Below are 21,097 nucleotides of genomic sequence, written 5' to 3'. Positions count from 1 at the left end.
TTCAGTTAAGAATCCTTCCAACGCAGGGGACTCTGTTTCGATTCCTGGCTGAGGAACTAAGATCCCACTTGCTGCAGGGCGACTCAGCCCGAGCACCACAACTAGAGAACCTGCGTGCCACAACTAGAGAAGCCCCCTTGCATGGCAATTAGAGAAACCCTGCACATTGCAACAAAGACCCAGCACAGCCAAAAAAGAAAAAAGGAAGTGACTTCTTCCAATTCATCGTGATACTTTTGTAGAGAGGGCATATTCCTCTTTAAGACATACTCCTATTTTTTTTCACAAGAAATGTTTTGTCTCAATCTTCTTAGACTATAGTTAATTTTTTCTTGGGAAATAAGTTAGTATCATTGAGACTCTGAAGTAGAAAATGGAACCAACTCAAGTATTTTTGCCTGTTAATTCCCATGGGCAGAGGAACCTGGCGGACTACAGTCCATGGGGTTGCAGAATCTCACACAACTTAGCGACTAAACAATGAAATTGAGATTCAGGGCTAAAAATTCAGTCTATTACTCTACCTAGTGGTGAGATTTTTAAGTTAGAAGTAGAACTGTGTGTCTGTTTCAGTTACCAGGCCAGGGAGAAAAATCTTTATTGAAGAGGAAAGGCTTGTTTTCCTAGACTTGTTGGAATTTAGCAGGTGAAGCTTTTTCTGGCAGGAGCATTCCTGTTTAGTTTTGATTTTGTTGGAAAGAAAACAAAGTGAGGTTTGTGCTCCAGTCAGATGTGTGGAATGTCCATGGTTTTTGCAGAAAGGAAAACAAGGATTGCAGTTTTAAATCATTAACGTGTATAAAAGTCCTTCCAAACATACCCACCCAAACTTTCAGTTAATGAGTATCATGTCAAGTGTCCCTGGTGTGTTTCTCCTTTACATGTGGAATTCGCATTGGTGTGGGTTTTAAGAAGTAGAAATATCTGATCATTGTACAATGTGTCCCCACAGAAATGATATGTAACATTTGAATTCCACAGGGGGAAAGAGGTGAATAGGGCACTATTTTATTTCCTGTTTATAAATATGTTTACTTCAAGAGGGTATGAATTAGTGTTGAAAATATTTTAATGAAATATAGAAACCTATAAAATTAGACCAAAATTAGATTTAGGGGAGGGGAGAATGGGGAATTATTGTTTAACAGGTACAGAGTTTCAGTTTTGGAAGATGCAAAAGTTCTGGAGATGGATGGGAGTGCTGGTTATTCAACACTGTGATTGCACTTAATACCACAGAAATGCATAATTGAGCATGGCTCAAATGAGCAATTTTATGTTTTGTATATTTTACCACAAAAAACTTAAGACCAAAATATAAGAGATCATGTTTTTCAAAATATTTCAATTAAACTGAAGCATTTCTGTGGCAGCTCCCCCTTTAGGATGAAAACACCACACTCAATGTAATAAGACTCATCTTTTTTTTTAAGTGATACTATTTGAGCACAGAAGACCGAGATCTTCACAGAAAACACCTTTATTTGGTACCTTGCGGTAGAGCTGGGAATTATTAATTGGAGAGCACTGGATGATCTTAATTGTCATTCAATTCATAATATTTTACTTACATAATGTTATTTATACCTCAGAGAACATGCTATTGTGATTGCTCCCAACTATAGACTAGTTTGGGCTTCCCTGGTGGCTCAGGTGGTAAACAATGTGCCGGCAGTGCAAGAGACCTGGGTTCCATTCCTGGATCAGGAAGATCCCCGGAGGAGGGCATGGCAACCCACTCCAGTATTCTTGCTGGAGAATCCCATGGACAGAGGAGCCTGGAGTTCTACAGTCCATGGGGTCGCAAAGAGTCAGACACGACTGAAGTGACTTAGCACACAAGCACGTAGACTAGTTTATTTTGCCACAAATTACTAAACTATACATGTGCAAGGGGAAGAGAATGTGGTTTTGGATGTGACTCTTAATGACGTTGTCTATACTGGTGCTGAAACAAACAAAGATAAGAAAGACGATCAGGTATGAACTAAAGAGAATAGAGAATCTGTGAGCAAACTTGAAACATCTAACCTTATTAACTCTGTTAATTAACCCATCTATCTGTCTAAGCCAGTCAGACAGTACTGAAAAAACAAAAGTAGGAAAAAATTCCTTAAGATGTTCTTTCCTGGTTCACAGGAACTATCACCAGTGACACTCACCGGTTTCTTCTAAACAGTTGTCATGGTTCTGCTGTCAGACTGATGCCATTATATAGATATGAGTGAACTCTAGAGGCCAGGAGAGAGGAGGCTGGATAGTAGTGTACTTTTAAAAAATATATATTTAATTATTTTGGCTGCACCAGGTATTAGTTGTGGCAGGAGGGATCTAGTTCCCTTACCAGGGATGCAACCTGTACCCCCTGCATTGGAAGTGCAGAGTTTTAGCCACTGGACCACCAGAGAAATCCCTATAGTACACTTCTAAGGTTTTCACAATAGCCTTTTGAGAGTATTAGACCCTTTTCACACCAAATAATCAGGTAAGTGGACTGGGAGAGAGATTTTTGAACTAGTCCTATCTCTGGGACTATTGAACTATTCAACCTTAGAGAAACTGTTAGGTTTAGCTGGACTTTAGCTCCCACCTCTGTATAATGAAGAATTTGAAACATTGGTTTCTGTAGAAAGACTCATAGACTTAGAAAAAGAACTTATAGTTGTTGGGAGGAGGGGGCAGTTAGGGAGTTTGGGGTGGTCATGCACTCACTGCTATGTTTAAAATACCAACAAGAACCTATATAGCACATGGAACTCTGCTTAATACCTTGTGGCAGCCTGGATGGGAGGGGAGTTTGGGGGAGAATGGATACATGTACATGTTTGGTGGAGTCCCTTTGCTGTTCACCTGACACTATCACAACATTGTTAACTGGCCATACTCTAATACAAAATAAAAAGTTCAAAAAAAGAAGTGTGGGTTTCCAAAATCTTCCTCCATTTTTACATACTGATGGTGGTATGATTTGCTCCACCCATCAACTCCATGGTAACTCTGACAGTTTTCCTGTACGCAAACTGTAGGCAGTGGAGGTGTGAAAATCTTGCTTCTGCTGTTGGGCTTGGGGCGAGAAGCTGACTCCAAAGTTCTCGGGAGAACAGAGATGCAGAAAAGAGAGTGAACAGGCAACCTTGTGTCTTGTGGACTGATGTCTTGGTATTTCACGGCTAGGAATAAAAACCTACTAACACCAACCCAAGTCAAATGGGAAATTTACTGGAAGGACACGGAATTTCCATAGAATTTAAGGACAGAAAGTTTAGCTGGACCTCATAAGGGTTTGGATTAAAAAACTGAAAAGAAAGAAACTAAGATGACCTAATTATTTCTCAGATAATTATGTCTTCTCTTTCCCCTTCTTTCTCTCTTCCATATCGTTTCTCTCTCCTCTTCCCTCTGGTTCCCCTACCCATTTTTTTTCCTACCAGCGTGGGGCACCTTGCTCATGCCTAACCCAATCTTAGGTTTATGTCACATTTCAATTTCAACATGAAAGGGAGACCAAGTGGAGGGCTATATGTCAATGCTTAAATCCATGCATGAGAGACCCTCTTTGCCTATTTGGGTTGTGTCTACATCCACTTCAGCTTTCTAGGTAGCTCAGTGGTAAAGAATCTGCCTGCCATGCAGGAGACACAAGAGAACCAAGTTTGATCCCTGCTTCAGAAAGAGCCCCTGAAGGAGGAAATGGAAATTCAGTCCAGTATTCTTGCTTGGAAAATCCTATGGACAGATAAGCCTGGCAGGTTACAGTCTATAGGGTCACAAAAAGTTGGACACGACTGAACACATGCTATACCCATTTCAGTTTGCTGTGGCAATTAATGTGGATTACTTGACTCAGTGCCTATTCAACAGGCGCTCTGGGAGTAGATTCTTAAACAAAATTACTTTGGTTGCAAATAGCAGAAATCTTTCTTGCCTAGTCAAGCAAAACAAAAAAATGTTTCAGAAGTACACAGGGATATTTCCTGTAATCAAAGAAAACAAGTCAGGTCCTGGGTCCTTGGTAAAGAATGTTAATAGATCTTTTCTTTAGGGCACTGCCACGTGACTCAGCTTTAATGGCCATCTTTTCTCTGTGTTCCCTCAGTTCAGTTCAGTTCACTCAGTCCTGTCTGACTCTTTGCGACCCCATGGACCACAGCACACTAGGTTTCCCTGTCCATCACCAACTACCAGATCTTACTCAAACTCAAGTCCATCGAGTTGGTGATGCCATCCAACCATCTCATCCTCTGTCGTCCCCTTCTCCTCCCACCATCAATCTTTCCCAGTCAGCTCTTCACATCAGGTGGCCAAAGTATTGGAGTTTGAGCTTCAACATCAGTCCCCCCAGTGAATATTCATGACTGATTTCCTTTAGGATGGACTGGTTGGATCTCCTTGCAGTCCAAGAGACTCTCAAGAGTCTTCTCCAACACCACAGTTCAAAAGCATCAATTCTTCCACTCTCAGCTTTCTTTATAGTCTAACTCTCACAGTCATGACTACTGGAAAAACCATCTAGCTTTGCCTAGACAGACCTTTGTTGGCAAAGTAATGTATCTGCTTTTTAATACGCTGTGTAGGTTGGTCATAGCTTTTCTTCTCATAGCTGCAGTCACCATCTGCAATGATTTTGGAGCCCAAGAAAATAAAGTCTCTCACTGTTTCCACTGTTTCCCCATCTATTTGCCATGAAGTGATGGGATCGGATGCCATGATCTTAGTTTTCTGAATATTTGTTTTAAGCTCAAATCTGTGTCTTTCTACTCCATCCAGAGGTGATACTATGCCCTCTAAGTACAGATGTTCTACAAGATGTCCAGTCTTCCTTTTATTTTACCATAATTCTATCTCCATATATTGCAACATAGTTTGTTGCTGGCAAAAGGAAAAGAATTGGAAAAAACTGCTACACCATTTATTTCTAAAAAGCAAAAATGGGGTTTGGTGTGCAAGAGGGTACTGATTAAACAGTAGTAGTAGCAAGTAAGAGAATAGAGGCAACAGTCCTCATTACTGTAGCTGGTAACGAAGTTTCTTCCTTCTCAGCCCCTTCATCCTATGGTTGCCACAGCTTCAGCTGGCCACTCAGTTGGTTGGGGTGATTTGACCAGGAGACAACCCCAGGGGTCTGAGCTCTGGTGGCCTTGCCTGTGTAGAGTTGTTGTAGTCATCCATTGTTTTTACATCTAGGTTTTACAGTTTAAATTGATGCTTTTGAACTGTGGTGTTGGAGAGGACTCTTGAGAGTCCCTTGGACTGCAAGGAGATCAAACCAGTCAACCATAAAGGAAATCTGTTCTGAATATTTATTGGAAGGACTGATGCTGAAGCTCCAATACTTTGGCCACCTGATGTGAAGAACTGACTCACCAGAAAACTGACCACCTGATGCTGGGAAGGATTGAAGGCAGGAGAAGGGGTGATGGAGAATGAGATGGTTGGATGGCATCACCGACTCTATGGACATGAGTGTAAGTAAACTCCAGGAGATGGTGATGGACAGGGAAGCCTGGTCTGCTGCAGTCCATGGGGTCACAAATAGCTGGACCTGACTGAGTGACTGAACTGATGACAGCTTGAGAAAATACCTTCACAGGTACAATGTTCTATCCATGATCTTTCAAGTTATTTTCCTTTGATGAGTAGGCCAATCATCGTAATCAACCCATGACTCAAGTGTTTTGTCTGTTCCCCTACAGATAATGCACTGATTTCCTGTTGCTTGGAGTCTAAAGTCTAAATTCCTTAGTATAATACAAAGCAGTCTTCCAGATCTGGGCTTGCCTCCTTTCATTGTGCTTCCTCCCGTTTTTCGGATCACAGACCTAGCTAAATTAGCTGTACCCTCCTCCAGATCCCTAATTAAACCAAGCTCTCTCTGGCATCCTTCTCCTCTGCATGCCTTTCCCTACCTTGTTTGACCTTTAACTCTTATTCATCATTCATTTCAGACTCACTGAGGAGCCAGTATTTCTATAGAGTCTTGTGTCTGCTCACCTTCCTACTGCCACCAACCACTGCCTTCAGCTCGGCCATAGTTCCTCTAATGCTCGATGGTTTCATTGCACTTATTTGCCCATATATCTGTCCCTGTACTACCCTAAGTTTCCCGAGGGACGGGTCGCTGTTTGATTTATTCTCTGCCTAGTTCATTGCCCTGAGTGCCTCCCTCGCTTCATAAGATAGGGGCTTGCATCTGTTTACAGCCTAGTTGTTCAGTAAGTGATATACAGCAGGTGATAAACATCTGGATTAAGGAATGAAGCAGTGCTGCCTTGTGTTATTCATCTCTGTTTATATTTATGTCAATTTTCAACTAGATTGTGGGGGCAGGGGGCAGGGTCTGAGTCATCTTGTTCCTCTGGGGGCGTCGGCGTCAGCAAGAACAGCCCCTTGGTCAAGCGACTGCAGGTGCGTTGGCTCATGGGCTGTAAAGAGGAGCTGCAAAGAGAGACTTTTGGCGCCTTGGCCCTTCACGGTAAGCCTTTTTTCTCTCGGCCGGGTGCCTGCGACCCCTGTTAACCCCCAGCGAACCCTCCGGACGTTCTGGGCAGACCCCACGGTGCGGTCTTTGCCCGCCGGCCGGCGGGGCGCGGGTGGGGCGGGACTTCCGCTCCCGCTCGCGAATGCCTTCCGGCGCGAGGCGGAAGCCCGGCTCCGGTCCAGCTCGGAGCCGGACAGTCCCCAGGCACTTGTCTGCTCAGTGGATGCTTCTCGGCGCCCCCGCCGCCGCCCCGCGTCGCGGGACGCGGAGACCGGGTAGGGACGGGAGAATCGGGACTCCCCGCGCGGGCAGAGGGAGAGCGGTGACCCCAGGTTTGAGGGAGGGGACTAGAATTGGGGGCCGGGGACCGGGGGCGGGGAGCTCTGAGGGCAGCCGGGAGGGTCTGGGGAGGGAGACACTCGGGACCCTGAGGCCGGAGAGGCCCTGCGAAGGGGAGGGGGAGTACCGGTGACACTGGGCAGGAGGCGTCTCGGGGGAAGGCTGTCCCGCCTGGGGGAGTGTCCCGGGACTTGGCAGATCGTCTGTGAGGGTGGCATGAGTTGGCAAAGGTTGGCTTGCTGAGGAGGTTTGAGAGCAGGGAGTCAGCCCTTCTCTGAGGGTTGTAGGTGAGAAGGAGTCTTGACCTAACGGATTAGAAAGATGATCAGATCACCTATTGGATGCTGAACTCCTGTTGCCTCATTTGCAGTTAATGCTGGTTTACTGATGCGGCTTTTTTTTTTTTTTTAAACCCTTGTGAATTTCGGGGAAGAATTTACATTTCCAGGGAAAACTTGAACTCTTCCGCACCCAGGTTCAACTTATGTTTCATTTCTTTGTCAAACAGATAGTACTTTAAAGTTATCGTTATACCAGTAAGCCAGCCAAAGTTTCCCTTTTGGAATCTTTCCTACCTTGCAGAGTTTAGGTTGTCTTATTTCCTTTGTCATGCAATCAGCTTTTAAATGCGTTTAGAATTACAGTGATAATTACATGGAAAACCAGTGCAGTCACACGTTGTCAGTTATTGTTCATTGTTTTTCTGCATAACTTTGTAATGTATTTTTACTAAAAGTTATCCTGGTTAGTTTTTGAGTAGCAATTCCCATGGATTTACTCTTGCTTTTTATTTCTGCTACAAGGAAAACATGTATTTTCCATTGGTAGATTCTTAAAAAGTTTTGATAACCCAAGATCTGTTGTTATATACACATTAGCATATTTAGTTTTCCTTATTGGCGATTGTGTAGTGTGTGGGCTTGTTTTTATCATTACCAGAGGTAATTATTATTAATTTTAGTTATCGTCTGCATTTTATTTATGTTTTATTGACTACAGTTAATATGTACTTCCTAATCTACATCACTATAGTGTCTCACTTCTGTGTACTTACAAAGACTGTTTTAGTTTTAGGTAATGGCAAATTTTGTATTTTTGTCACAAACTGGGCAAAGTACCTAGGGAGAGCCTTGTCCTTGGTGATATCTGATGATTGAGTCTTTTGCTTGTTTCAAGCAGCTTATATTTCGAATGTTAACATTTTTTAATTGTTAAAACTACAGTATTGGTTTGTAGATCTTTTAGATCTGATTTAGTGGTTTGACTTGCACTAATTCAAGTAAACTTGAGCAGTTTATGCTTATTGCTGGAGTGGTGTCTTGCTAGCTTGTAAACTCTTTTCCTCAGCTTTAATGAGGCATAATTGACAAATCAAACTTGCGTATACTTGAGGTGTACAACATGATAACTTGATAGTACATATATTGTTAAATGATTATCACAGTCAAACTAATTAACAGACCATCACTTCACATAGTTACTAATTTCTGTCTTTCATTTTGTGGTGAGAACACTGAAGATGTACTCTTTTAATAAATTTTAAGTATACAACATAGTGTTATTAAGCTAAACTCTTGATGGCCTTGAAAATTTATACTTGCGTAAGATTGTTATAACGTCCTGTGTTTAGGGTCACACCTGAAACTTTCAAGTGGAAAGCATTACATAAACATAAACAATGCTGTAACATGAAAGGAAATTGAATAATTTTTCAAATTAGTGAAAAGATGACACTGATCTTTAAAGCAATTGAATTAACTGTCAGGTAGATTTCTATATGTTTTAATTCAATCTTATTACTTTAGACAGTACTGTTTTTCTGAAAAGGCCTTTTCTGATTTTTCCATATATTGTTGATTTGAAAATGTGTTCTTTCCCTCTTTCCCCCTTTCCCTTTTAGGAGAAAGCCTGTAGGTTCTTAGACATTAGTTTATAGGTGAGGAAGTGCTCATTTTTGAAACATAGGAGTCCTGCCTTCTGTAGCAAGTTTCTAGCTATGTGTCTGAGTAGTATGTTTGAAATTTGATTGCTTTGTGTTCTGGATTATCTTTGGTATTTTTGTCTTTTTTTCTAATGTTGAGTAAATTTCTTAGCCTTCTCTAGATAAATTCTAAGTATTATTTTGTAGGATCTAGATGTATTTTACAGTTTAACCAGTAGTGGCATTTTTTTTTTAAAATCAGGGTCCTGCAAATTACTCATTATTCTTATGAATTTATTATTTTTTGTTTCTGCTGCACTGAAACATGTATCTGTGCATTGGAAGAACTGTTAAAACAGCTATAATCAAAATTGCCTTGATATACACATGCTAGCACGTTTCTTTTTAATCACCAGTTTGTAATACGTGAAGTAGCTTATTATATTGAGTTTTTTGGTTCTGTACTCTGATTGGACTTTCTTCGTGGCTCAGTGCTAAAGAACCCGTCTGTCAATGCAGAAGATGTGGGTTCGATCCCTGAGTGGGTAAGATCCCCTGGAGAAGGAAATGGCAACCCACTCCAGTATTCTTGCCTGGGAAATCCCATCAACAGAGGAGCCTGGCGGGCTACAGCATGGGGTTGCAAAGAATTGGACACGACTTAGTGACTAAACAACAACAACAACTCTCTGATTATCAATTTTATGATTATGTAGTCCATTCTCAGTTATCTGCATACCCTAGTGGGCAGCCATTCCCTGCCTTTTGATGGAATCAGGAGGATTTGTTACAGCTGAGGAGTACAGCTTTGAACAGGGAGATACCAAGCAGAGTGTTGATCTGCTGATTTTACCATCCAACTGTGTATTGTCTTTGATGCAGGCCCTCGGCAAGATTAACTGAGGCATAGTCGACCCCTTCTTTTAAAATCTCTGTCCTTTTTCTTTTGCTGCGTTAGACCTTTTTGTTCATAGTGACTAAGATGACATGGCCTTCCATATGATGCAGGGGGAACAAAGTGGCCCAAAGGACTGCAGTTATGTTAGTAGAGCCTTGTTCATTCTGCTGAGTCTGAGCCCGTAAATCTTGGCAAATTTTCCAGCCTCCAGGCATTAAGTTATGGCTGTGAAACACTTGTTTACATTATTGTTGTTTGAAAAATAGTTTTAATGCTAAATCATAATTGATTGAGGTGATATATAGAGACTCTACTTAGTTCTGTTTGAGAGAGGCATCATATTAGATTATATATGAGCTTTTCTATTAAAGTGATAATGATATGCCTTACAGTTGCAAATATTCTAGAAAGTACACTGATTGCTTTTAATATTTGTTGTTCTTATTATTAGTTTTTGTTTTTATTTTGAGATCCCAAGGTAAAGAAAATCTGTTGGATAAAAGATTTGGGCAGAGGTTGAAGAGGCTGACCATTACTGGTGACATGTTAAGGGGTAATGTTTGAAGCTGTCTGCAGTGGTTGGAAGGAGTGTCTAAACATTAAGGTTGTTTCATATTGCCAGTGCCTGGTGATGATAAGAAGCAGAAAGACTTTTAGTTGCTTTTATTATTGTTTTAAAATACCCTGCAGACAGTGTGCTCCCTCATTGCCTGTAGCAGGCAGGGAAAAAAATCCCTTCCATCTCTCCCACCTCTGTGAGAATGACCTGGCAGAGGCTGGGAAGTCAAAGTTTATATGGTAATTAGGAGTGTTGGAGAGGTTTGAGGGAAGGGTTGAAGGTTCAAGAAGTGTCAGTCGCTTAGTCCTGTCCAACTTTTTGCGATCCCATGGACTGTAGCCTGCCAGGCTCTGCTAGTCCATGGGATTCTCCAGGCAAGACAAGAGGGAGACGATATATATGTATGTGTGTGTATGTGTGAAAGTCAATCAGTAGTATCTGACTCTTTGCGACCCCATGGACTATACAGTCCATGGAATTCTCCAGGTCAGAATCCTGGAGTGGGTTGCTGTTCCCTTATACACACACACACACACACACAGAGACACCCCCCCCCGGCCCCCCCATGGAATTCTCCAGGCCAGAAAACTGGAGTGGGTTGCCGTTCCCTTCTCCAGATAAATGCACACATGCGCACATGTGCACACACACAATTTTGATTTGCATTGTTGTATGGCATAAACCAACACAACATTGTAAAGCAATTATTCTCTAATTAAAAAGCAAATTAAAAAGATGTGAATAAAAAACAAATATTGAAGTTTATTTGCAAAATTGAGAGGAAGTAAGCATTGGGATTGATGAGAACACTGTAGATGTCAGAAGACCAAGCACTATTTATGAGTGAACTTGTGTTAATTACAGCACAGGAGGGAGGGCAGGCCCTAGGAAGTGATGCATAATCAAGTTATAAACTTTCCCACAAGAACTAGTAAGATAAGCAGTATCAGTCAACTCCTAATATTTTAAACCTAAATGATGACTATTTCATAGTAATTGAATAAAGTTGCAAAAATAGAAATAGTACAGGGAACCACCTGTATACTGTTTACTCAGATTCACCTATTTTTAACATTTTACCTTATTTGCTTTATCACTTAAGTAAGAGCACTTTTGATGAAAGTAGAAAGCTCATATAAAACATGCTCCCAAGTACAACTGCTGACTTTATTTCTTTTCCTGATAAAGTTATTTATTGGTTCTAACTCTCTGAGTTTTAGAGCTGGAAAGGGCTTTGGGAAATAATCTGATTTGACTCCCTTAAGGGTATTAAATGTTGACCAATCCAGGACAAGTAAGTTTTGAGTTCTAAACCTTTATAGCCTCTTCCAGGGTCTTATCATCCTGACCTGTTGGGTTTGTTTCATTTGATCTCAAAAAAGTGTGTAAAATGTTATTCTCTAGACCTGCCTGTAATCTCGCTTGCAACCATTTAGCTCCACCTCTTCTGAATATCATTTCCTTTTCCTATAGAAAACAGCTGAACAGCCTTCTTTAGAAGAACACACAACTTATTCTATAATAAGTACCTTGTTACTTTTCTTTGGATAAGGCTCTCTTTTCCTTGAGGTTTTCTACCCAAAACATGCTTTCTGTCTCTCTAGTTAAATCACAAGGTCTAATCTTAGTTGATTTTATAAGATAAAAGGTTTTTCATATCCTTTTTAAAGTGAGGTGAATAGAGCTTAGAAGAGTCTGACTAATGTAGAATAATAACAATGATAAGTTATATATAAATTTAGGTAGTGCTTTTCTTATTTGGTTCTTTGATCCTTGGGGCAGGAGAGGTGGTATCCTTAGTTCAGAGGTAGAAAACGTGAGCCACAGAAAGGTTCACTGACTAGCTAGGCTGGGCTGGAACTGGGATGCAGCTATTCAGCATTTTTGAATGAAAACACTGCACTTGTACAACTGATTTTTAAATTGAGATGTATGACTTTACACTTGCTTCCTGTTAAATTTTATCCTGCCTGTGTTTCAGCTAGTCACCATTTTAAATGAAAAGTCTTTCAACCCTAAATCCAGTTCTCTTTTCCACTGCATCTCACTTTGAGGTCCTTACATACATGTATTTTAAAATGTACCTTAAAGTCACTTGGCTGTCTTATTTCTTCTCTCCGTTCTCTAACATAACTTGCTACTAGGGAAATAAAGTGTCTGTTGACTCAGCTTGTGCTTTTTCTTCTGCACTTAAAAGAATGTTATTGCCAAATTAGATGAACCTGTAACAGTCCCTTAATCCTTTCTTCTACCTAATTTGCGTATCCTGATAACACTTCTTATCCGAGAGGACTTTAGGCCCTTGCCCGAATAAATAGAGTGACTAGGTGTTCACTTCCTTTTTATGCAACAGATCCAAATTACCTATTGTGTGTGTTTTTAAAAAATATCTAGTTGGTTTTAGTTGTAGAGAGACACAGAAGAACTATTTCATCTTTGCTATGTAAAGTTTTGTCACATATTTAAAGATATTGGAGAAGGAAATGGTAACCCACTCCAGTATTCTTGCCTGGAGAATCCCATGGACGCAGAAGCCTGGTAGGCTACCGTCCACGGGGTCGCAAAGAGTTGGACACGACTGAGTGACTTTACTTACTTACTTATGTCTTATTATGCTTCATTGACTATGCCAAAGCCTTTGACTGTGTGGATCATAATAAACTGTGGAAAATTCTGAAAGAGATGGGAATACCAGACCACCTGACCTGCTTCTTGAGAAACCTGTATGCAGGTCAGAAAGCAACAGTTAGAACTGGACGTGGAACAACAGACTGGTTCCAAATAGGGAAAGGAGTACGTCAAGGTTGTATATTGTCACCCTGCTTATTTAACTTATATGCAGAGTACATCATGAGAAACGCTGGGCTGGAAGAAGCACAAGCTGGAATCAAGATTGCTGGGAGAAGTATCAATAACCTCAGATATGCAGATGACACCACCCTTATGGCAGAAAGTGAAGAGGAACTCAAAAACCTCTTGATGAAAGTGAAAGAGGAGAGTGAAAAGGTTGGCTTGAAGCTCAACATTCAGAAAACAAAGATCATGGCATCTGGTCCCATCACTTCATGGGAAATAGATGGGGAAACGGTGGAAACAGTGTCAGACTTTATTTTTGGGGGCTCCAAAATCACTGTGGATGCTGATTGCAGCCATGAAATTAAAAGACGCTTACTCCTTGGAAGGAAAGTTATGACCAACCTAGATAGTATATTAAAAAGCAGAGACATTACTTTGCCAACCAAGGTCGTCTAGTCAAGGCTATGGTTTTTCCAGTGGTTGTGTATGGATGTGAGAGTTGGACTGTGAAGAAAGCTGATCGCCGAAGAATTGATGCTTTTGAACTGTGGTGTTGGAGAAGACTCTCGAGAGTCCCTTGGACTGTGAGGAGATCCAACCAGTCCATTCTAAAGGAGTTCAGTCCTGGGTGTTCACTGGAAGGACTGATGCTAAAGCTGAAGCTCCAATACTTTGGCCACCTCATGCAACGAGTTGACTCACTGGAAAAGACTCTGATGCTGGGAGGGATTGGGGGCAGGAGGAGAAGGGGATGACAGAGAATGAGATGGCTGGATGGCATCACTGACTCGATGCACATGAGTTCGGGTAAACTCCGGGAGTTGGTGATGGACAGGGAGGCCTGGCGTGCTGTGGTTCATGGGGTCGCAAAGAGTTGGACACAACTGAGCGAATGAACTGAACTGAACTGAACTGATGGGCTCTTACTTACACTCTAGGGCTTCCCTGCTGGCTCAGTGTTAAGAATCGACTTGCCAGTGTGGGAGATGGGGGTGCCATCCCTGGGTCGGGAAGATCCCTTGGAGAAGGAATGCAAGCCCACTCCAGTAGTCTTGTCTGGAAAAATCCCATGGACAGAGGAGCCTGGTGGGCTACAGTCCATAGGGTCGCAAAGAGTCTGACATGACATATCGCCTGAGCATGAGCACAATTCACATTCTAAGACTTAAAACTGCCATGAACTATAAAAAGGTTTTTAAAGAGAGACTTGTACTTGGAAACAGTAATTAACATTCTTAGAAACTAGGCTTGCCATTGGCCTTAGTCCATTATATATGTGTATATATAATATGTAGACTTACGTGGAGATTATTTCCACTGTCAATGTCAAGCCTTTACATTTTTAATCTAGTAATCTCTTACGTAGACAGTGCAGATACTGAACGTTTCTGCCCTCTTGAATGCTGTTCTAGAGCTGTTCTGTGCAGAACAAGAGACAGCTCTCAATAACATAATTGAATGTGGAAAATGGACTGGCTTAGAGTAGAATCTTTCTATCTGATGCTCAAGGGCAGTTGCCTTGGTGATGACTGGGTTCTTTCATTGACTCTGTAACACTGCCAGTTCTCTTCACAATTGTTAGAAATAATCACAGTGACAGCTCCAGTGTACTGGAGAACTTAGAGGTCCTAAGCCATTTCTTGTGTATTTAATACAACAGGGGAGAGGAGATACAGAAACTGCACCTCCATTGAGAGATCTGTGTTTTTCTGTAAAAATGACTTCAGCTAGCCAGTGAAAGTTGTGTTTAAACTCTTGAAACACCTTAGATTTGTTTCAAAATTGTGGGCAAGATTGGTGTCTTTGTTAGTGAAATTTGGTCAAAAAGATTTCATTAGCTTAGACCAGTGGTTCTTAACCTGGAAGAGCCAATTTCTGTTTTTAAAACAAATGTCTTGTAGTCCCCCCTTTACTATGCTGAAATGAATTCATAGATATATTGTAACTGCTTGTAAACCTGACTGCAAAGAAATGAACATAATGTTCTAACTGTAATATAAAGGAGAAATAAAAATAAAGTCATTAAATATATCTTTCAAAACGTATATGCTCTATACATAGCAAGTGGTTAACTTTGTTACCTGTGTCTGACATTATTGTGACTGAAATAAGTAAAAATTCAGGTTTATTCAGATAAATCGTACTTACATACACTGAATTATATTGCAGTCATTGAGATGATTTTCCAAAATGTTGAATTAACTCTCGGCAAAATTCAGAAAAAAATTAAATACAGTCTTGCCTTGACTTTCAGAGCAATTACATTTTGGGAGAGCTTATGTATTATTAAAAATGTGAAAAAGAGAATTCCTATTTGTGTGTTAAATGGAGTTACAGTCTAGACTTAGATAATTTAAACAGGTTTTACATCCACGTCTATTTCTAGTGGGATATTAAAAAATCGAGGAGGATGCAGGATTATCCTTTGTTGTACAGCAGTGGCCCTCATTCCTCAGTGTGCCAAGTGCCTTCAGTGGCCCCAGTCATTGTCAAAACCAAGAAATGTTCACACAAACTTTTGAAACATTCCATAGGGTTTAAAATTAAACCATGTTATTTTTCAGTTTTATAAATTTAAAGGAAGCCAGTTTCTTTTCTGTATGTGTGTGTGTGTGTGTGTGTGTGTGTAGAACTATCTTTTTAGATTAGGGATAACAGATATGTCTTAATGTCACAGTTCTAGTTCATTGGTGATGGTTGCCTTGAGCATTGTATTAAACATTCTGAGGCAAAGTCCAACCTCAGTAGGAAATGGTTTTGTGATTGTATTAAACATTCTGAGGCAAAGTCCAACCTCAGTAGGAAATGGTTTTGTGATTGATTAGTCAAGTCTGCCCTAGGTAGAATGGGAAATGGCTGCATGGACAGCTGCCGCATATCCCATCTCAAGATAGCTCAATATATCTTCACCCACTGGGCACCAGTACCCCCACCTTATGGGATTTGGGAACATGTGGGGAAGGTTTTGGTTGTCATAGTGATGGATGTGTATTTGTGCCTGTTCATGAAACCAGGAATGCTAAATGACCTCCAGTGCTCTAGATAGTTCCACACTGTAGGAAAATATCCTATCCAAAAAGCTTGAAGTCACTTATTGAGGAATAACCAATCTAGCTTGGAAAACAATTCATTTATAGAACCTACTCTGAGCCAGATGGTCACTGGCGTTGGATATAGAGGTATCTTGGCATTGAATGGAAGTTTGCCACATGATCTCGAGGGTCTTTTCTAGCTCCTCGATTTCATGTGTATAAATCAGAGGTTAGCACACTATGGTCCACAGGCCAAATCTGGCCTGTTTAATATCAGCCATACTTATTCATTTATGTACTGTCATTGGCTGCCTTGGGGCTACAATGGCAGAATTGAGTAGTTGCCAATGAGACTTTATGGCCTGCAAGGCCTAAATACTACTGACCCTTTACAGAAAAAAAAGTTTATAGGTACCTAGAATCAATAACACTTTTTGAATGGAACCAGCATATGAACTGATATTTCTAAATATGTCATTCTTATGTCTTTAGTAGTTTTTGTGTATCTTGGGATTCTAAAATCTTTTTCTATGTCAGCTAACTACTTAATGGATCATCAATAAAACTTAGAGCTGGAAAATGCCCAGCTTGATTCTGCAAATATACCTCAGTAAAGTACTGCAAAGTCTACTACTTCTTTTTGCCTGGTTCCTTGGTCTTTAAAATTGGGCTGGTAAGTGACTTTCTTCAGTTATGTTACATAATGGCTAGTTATGAAGCTCTTTGAAGGCCATGAAAATGAGAAGAAATATTGAATCTCAGAATTTTCTGAAATCAGTTTTGGAACTTAACAGTTCAATGTGGAAAACATCACTATTCTTTTTCTTCCTTTGTATTTTAATAAAGAAAAGCACAGTGAGATAATCATGGCAGTAACATTCTGAATACTTATTTAAAATGCTTAGAAGGCAATGGCAACCCACTCCAGTACTCTTGCCTGGAAAATCCCATGGGTGGAGGAGCCTGGTAGGCTGTAGTCCATGGGGTCGCAAAGAGTCGGATATGACTGAGCGACTTCACTTTCACTTTTCACTTTCATGCATTGGAGAAGGAAATGGCAACCCACTCCAGTGTTCTTTCCTGGAGAATCCCAGAGACGGCGGAGCCTGGTGGGCTACCGTCTATGGGATCGCACAGAGTCGGACACAACTGAAGTGACTTAGCAGCGGCAGCAGCAGTATTTTAAAGAGTTTACAAGAAACAGACATCTGTTAATTCTTACTTAAAAAAGAAAGTACTAGTTTGAGTATTTAGTTGTTAGTGTAGCAGTCAGGGTTCTCGCGAGAAATAAAACCACTCTCATTTGTAGTGCATATGTGTGTTTTTAAAAGAGATTTGTTTCTGTGAATTGACTCATGACATTGTGGGGGGGCAAGTTCAAAATTTGTAGGGAAGACTGCCAGATTTAAGGTCAGGTTGATGCTTCAGTATTGAAATAGGATTCATTCTCTGGGAAAACTTGGTTTTTACTCTTAAGCCCTTTGACTGATTAGATGTGTCCCACCCACATTATCAAGGGTAATCTTCTTAAAGTCAACTTACTGTAGATATTAACTGCATCTACAAAATACCTTTACAGTAACGCCTAAATTTTGTTTGATTAAGTGACTGGGTACTATAACCTAGCAAAGTTGACAGATAAAACTAATCTTCACAGTTAGTATTTGGAATACTTTTGGTGTATTAAACAAATATGTGGTATATGAAATATTGCAATAGTGATTGGTTAATAGGAGAGTGTGTGTGTTCATAGCCTAGTAGTCTTTAAGGGATTACCTGGGTTTTCAGTCATGTGTCAAATAGAGAATGGGAAATGGACAATTTAATCCACCATGTCACCCTTTGAAATTTAAGTTTTCCTCTGTTTTTGTGGTTTTAATATGTTGTATATTTTTAAAAATGTAAGATGCCTTAAGTAATTTTAATCATTCATAACAATTTTTCTGTTTTTACAGGTTAATGGCTTTTGGTAGCCTTTTTATAGGAAAAAAATGTAGATCTAGGAATTAGTCTTGACCTTATTTAGTCTAATTCCCTTCATTAACAGTTGAGAAACTAGTCTCAGAAAAGTGGAGTAATTTGCCCTGGTAACATATCCAGTAAAAGAACCAAGATTAGAATCCAGATATATCCAGATCTGGTTTCCAATCCAGGGCCTTTTCTGCCACCAGAATGGTTACAGTTAAATGATGCTTATCATGGGTAGGTTTTGTGAAGAGAAAGTGATTTTGAGTCTTACTTAAGGGAGTGAATATGAATTAATAGTTAAGAGAATAGTGATGAGATTCATGCCATTCAGTGACTCTGGAAGGAGGGGAGGGCAGAGAGAAGTGTGATACTGTAAGATATTTTCAGTTGGACAACATATCCACTTGGGGCACACAGTGACATGGGATACCCCCAGGGCTTGAAGAGATTTTACTAGGGAAATACAATACAGGCTAGCCACTGGATGATTCAGAGGGGATATTCCAAAGGATCTTAAGTGTAGGTTACACTTGGACCAAGATAAGTTACTGAAAGCTTTCTTTGTTGAGGAGATTGAGAATAGAGAAAAATGTAGCTGTTGAAACTCAAGTGTTCTCTGTAAACCCGCATAGGGCAAGGGTTTGGAATTCCTCTAGGAGGGAATTTTAAGGACCTTGCTGCTGCTACTGCTGCTAAGTCACTTCAGTCGTGTCCGACTCTGTGTGACCCCATAGACGGAAGCCCACCGGGCTCCCCCATCCCTGGGATTCTCCAGGCAAGAACACTGGAGTGGGTTGCCATTTCCTTCTCCAATGTGTGAAAGTGATGTCGCTCAGTCATGTCCGACCCTTAGCGACCCCACGGACTGCAGCCTACCAGGCTCCTCCGTCCATGGGATTTTCTAGGCAAGAGTACTGGAGTGGCTTGCCATTGCCTTCTCCGAAGGACCTTGGGGCATAGAGAAAAGTTGTAGGATGTAAAGGGATCCTTTAGAAGGCTGCGAGGTTTCAGGTATAATCTGAGCTTCCCTATCTGTAAAATAATAATACCTGATGCACATAGTAGTTATAAGGAGTAAAGGGGATACTGTGTAATGTACTTAGCATAACATCTGGTACATAGTATTCAGTAAACAATAGCATTTATTTTATTGCTGCTGCTGCTAAGTCACTTCAGTCGTGTCTGACTCTGTGCGACCCCATAGATGGAAGCCCACCAGGCTCCCCCGTCCCTGGGATTCTCCAGGCAAGAACACTTAAGTCATAGCAATTGGCTGAGGGTCTAGAGTGAGATCCTTTTTTCCCTACTTCCTTATTCTTTATGTCTCCTCCATAGCTCTTTATCGTGCCTTTTCTCCCCTCAAGTAGTTTTTCATTTCTTTATTTTTAGTCCATGGGGTCGCTATGAGTCAGACACGACTGAGCGACTTCACTTTCACTTTTCACTTTCACACATTGGAGAAGGAAATGGCAACCCACTCCAGTGTTCTTGCCTGGAGAATCCCAGGGACGGGGGAGCCTGGTGGGCTTCCGTCTATGGGGTCGCACAGAGTCAGACACGACTGAAGTGACTTGGCAGCAGCAGCAGCAGCTTTACAATATTGTGTTGGTTTCTGCCATATATTGGCATGAATCAGTCAAAGGTATATGTGTGTCCCCTCCGTCTTGAACCTCCCTCATACCTCCCACCCCATCACACCCCTCTAGGTTGTCGCAGAGCACCAGATTTGAGCTGCCTGCATCCTACGGCAGATTTCCACTGGCTGTTTCTGTTGTCCACACGGTAATGTGTATGCCTCAGTGCTGCCTTCTCAGTTTGTCTCACCCTCTCCTTCCTCCCCTAACCATAAGTCTGTTCTCTTTGTCTATATCTCCATCGCTGCCCTGTGGATAGGTTCATCAATCCCATCTTTCTAGATTCCATATATATGCATTAATATATGATATTATCCTTTCAACAAAGGAGAAAATTATGTTAAAAGACAGAAATGAAACACTAGGGAACTCTTCAGCATGCTTTTTTCTTTCCGGTTTCTTACTTCCGAGCAGGTGCATGTCTCTGACTCTGTTTAGTACTTCTTTACCTCTGTAATCCTCAGGCTAGCTCTTTTTTGAATAAACTGTACACCTTTTTTTGGGGGGGGACCATATTTCAATTTCAAAATTCCATCTCATCAAATTAAAAGGATGTACTTTTCTAACAGCACTATCTCCAGTTAACTTTGTTGCCTCTCCCCCGCCCCACCCCCCGCCAACACTCTTTGGAATTTAACTGTGAAGATATGGTTGGGAAGGGAAGTGGAAAGTACAAGATTTTGGAGTAACTTCTCGCTTTCCTCTTCAGAGGGTTATTTCATTTAGTTTTGAGAAAAAAGCGAATTATTTGATGGATGTCAACTCCAAAGATGACTGGTTTAAAAAAAAAGGAATTTTCTCTGTTAATTGTGTGTTAAGATAGCTTCCCTGGTGGCTCAGAGGTTAAAGCGTCTGCCTCCAATGCAGGAGACCTGGGTTCGATCCCTGGATGGGGAAGATCTTCTGGAGAAGGAAATGGTAACCCACTCCAGTATTCTTGCATGGAGAATCCCATGGACGGAGAAGCCTGGGAGGCTACAGTCCACGGGGTTGCAAAGAGTCGGACACAACTGAGCGACTTCACTTCACTCACTTAAGATAGAAAAACACTTAAGAGTGTAGACTCAGTGGTAATCAAGTGATAGATTTTTTCAGTGTGTAGGCTTTTGGGTTTCTTTGTTTTTTGGCCATGTCTTAGGGCATACAGGATCTTAGTTCCTTGACCAGGGATTGAACTTGTGCCCCCTGAAGTGGAAGCACAAGGTCACAATCACTGGACCATCAGGGAAGTCCCATGGGCTAAATATGAGGCTTAGAGTAAGGGGGAGTAAGAGGGAAGAGCTGTGACAGGGCAGCCTCGCTGTGCAGAGGAGGGCATGGGCGCCCACACCCTCAGAGGCTTCCCATCTCTGCTGAGAAAGGTCTGTCACGTGGCCAGTTTCTGGTCAGCAAAAGAATTACTGTTTAAAAGGCTTCAAGTAAGAGGACAGAGGTTTTGTGTTAACCTGGAACAGTGACAGAGTCATGTTTAC

At 41.2% G+C, this 21,097-nt stretch overlaps 1 protein-coding gene across 3 annotated transcripts in view; it reads left to right on the top strand.

Annotated features, from left to right (window-relative positions):
• The first annotated feature begins 6,620 nt into the window (after positions 1-6,620).
• Positions 6,621-21,097, top strand: part of DISP1 (dispatched RND transporter family member 1) — a 235,443-nt gene continuing 220,966 nt past the window's right edge. Inside the window, exon 1 of one of the 3 annotated variants that reach the window (XM_055419841.2) lies at positions 6,621-6,753. In XM_055419841.2, coding sequence (XP_055275816.2) covers positions 6,621-6,753 — 133 coding nt within the window. The remainder of the gene's footprint in view (positions 6,754-21,097) is intronic. The other 2 variants (XM_055419845.2, XM_055419844.2) reach the window with 2 other exon arrangements.

Source organism: Moschus berezovskii, chromosome 17 (assembly GCF_049115385.1).
Source record: "Moschus berezovskii isolate FMDL1 chromosome 17, NW_MosBer_1.0, whole genome shotgun sequence".
In the NCBI taxonomy this organism is placed as follows: Eukaryota; Metazoa; Chordata; class Mammalia; order Artiodactyla; family Moschidae; genus Moschus; species Moschus berezovskii.
Note: the sequence above shows the minus strand (reverse complement) of the source record. Positions and strands in the feature narration are given on the sequence as shown.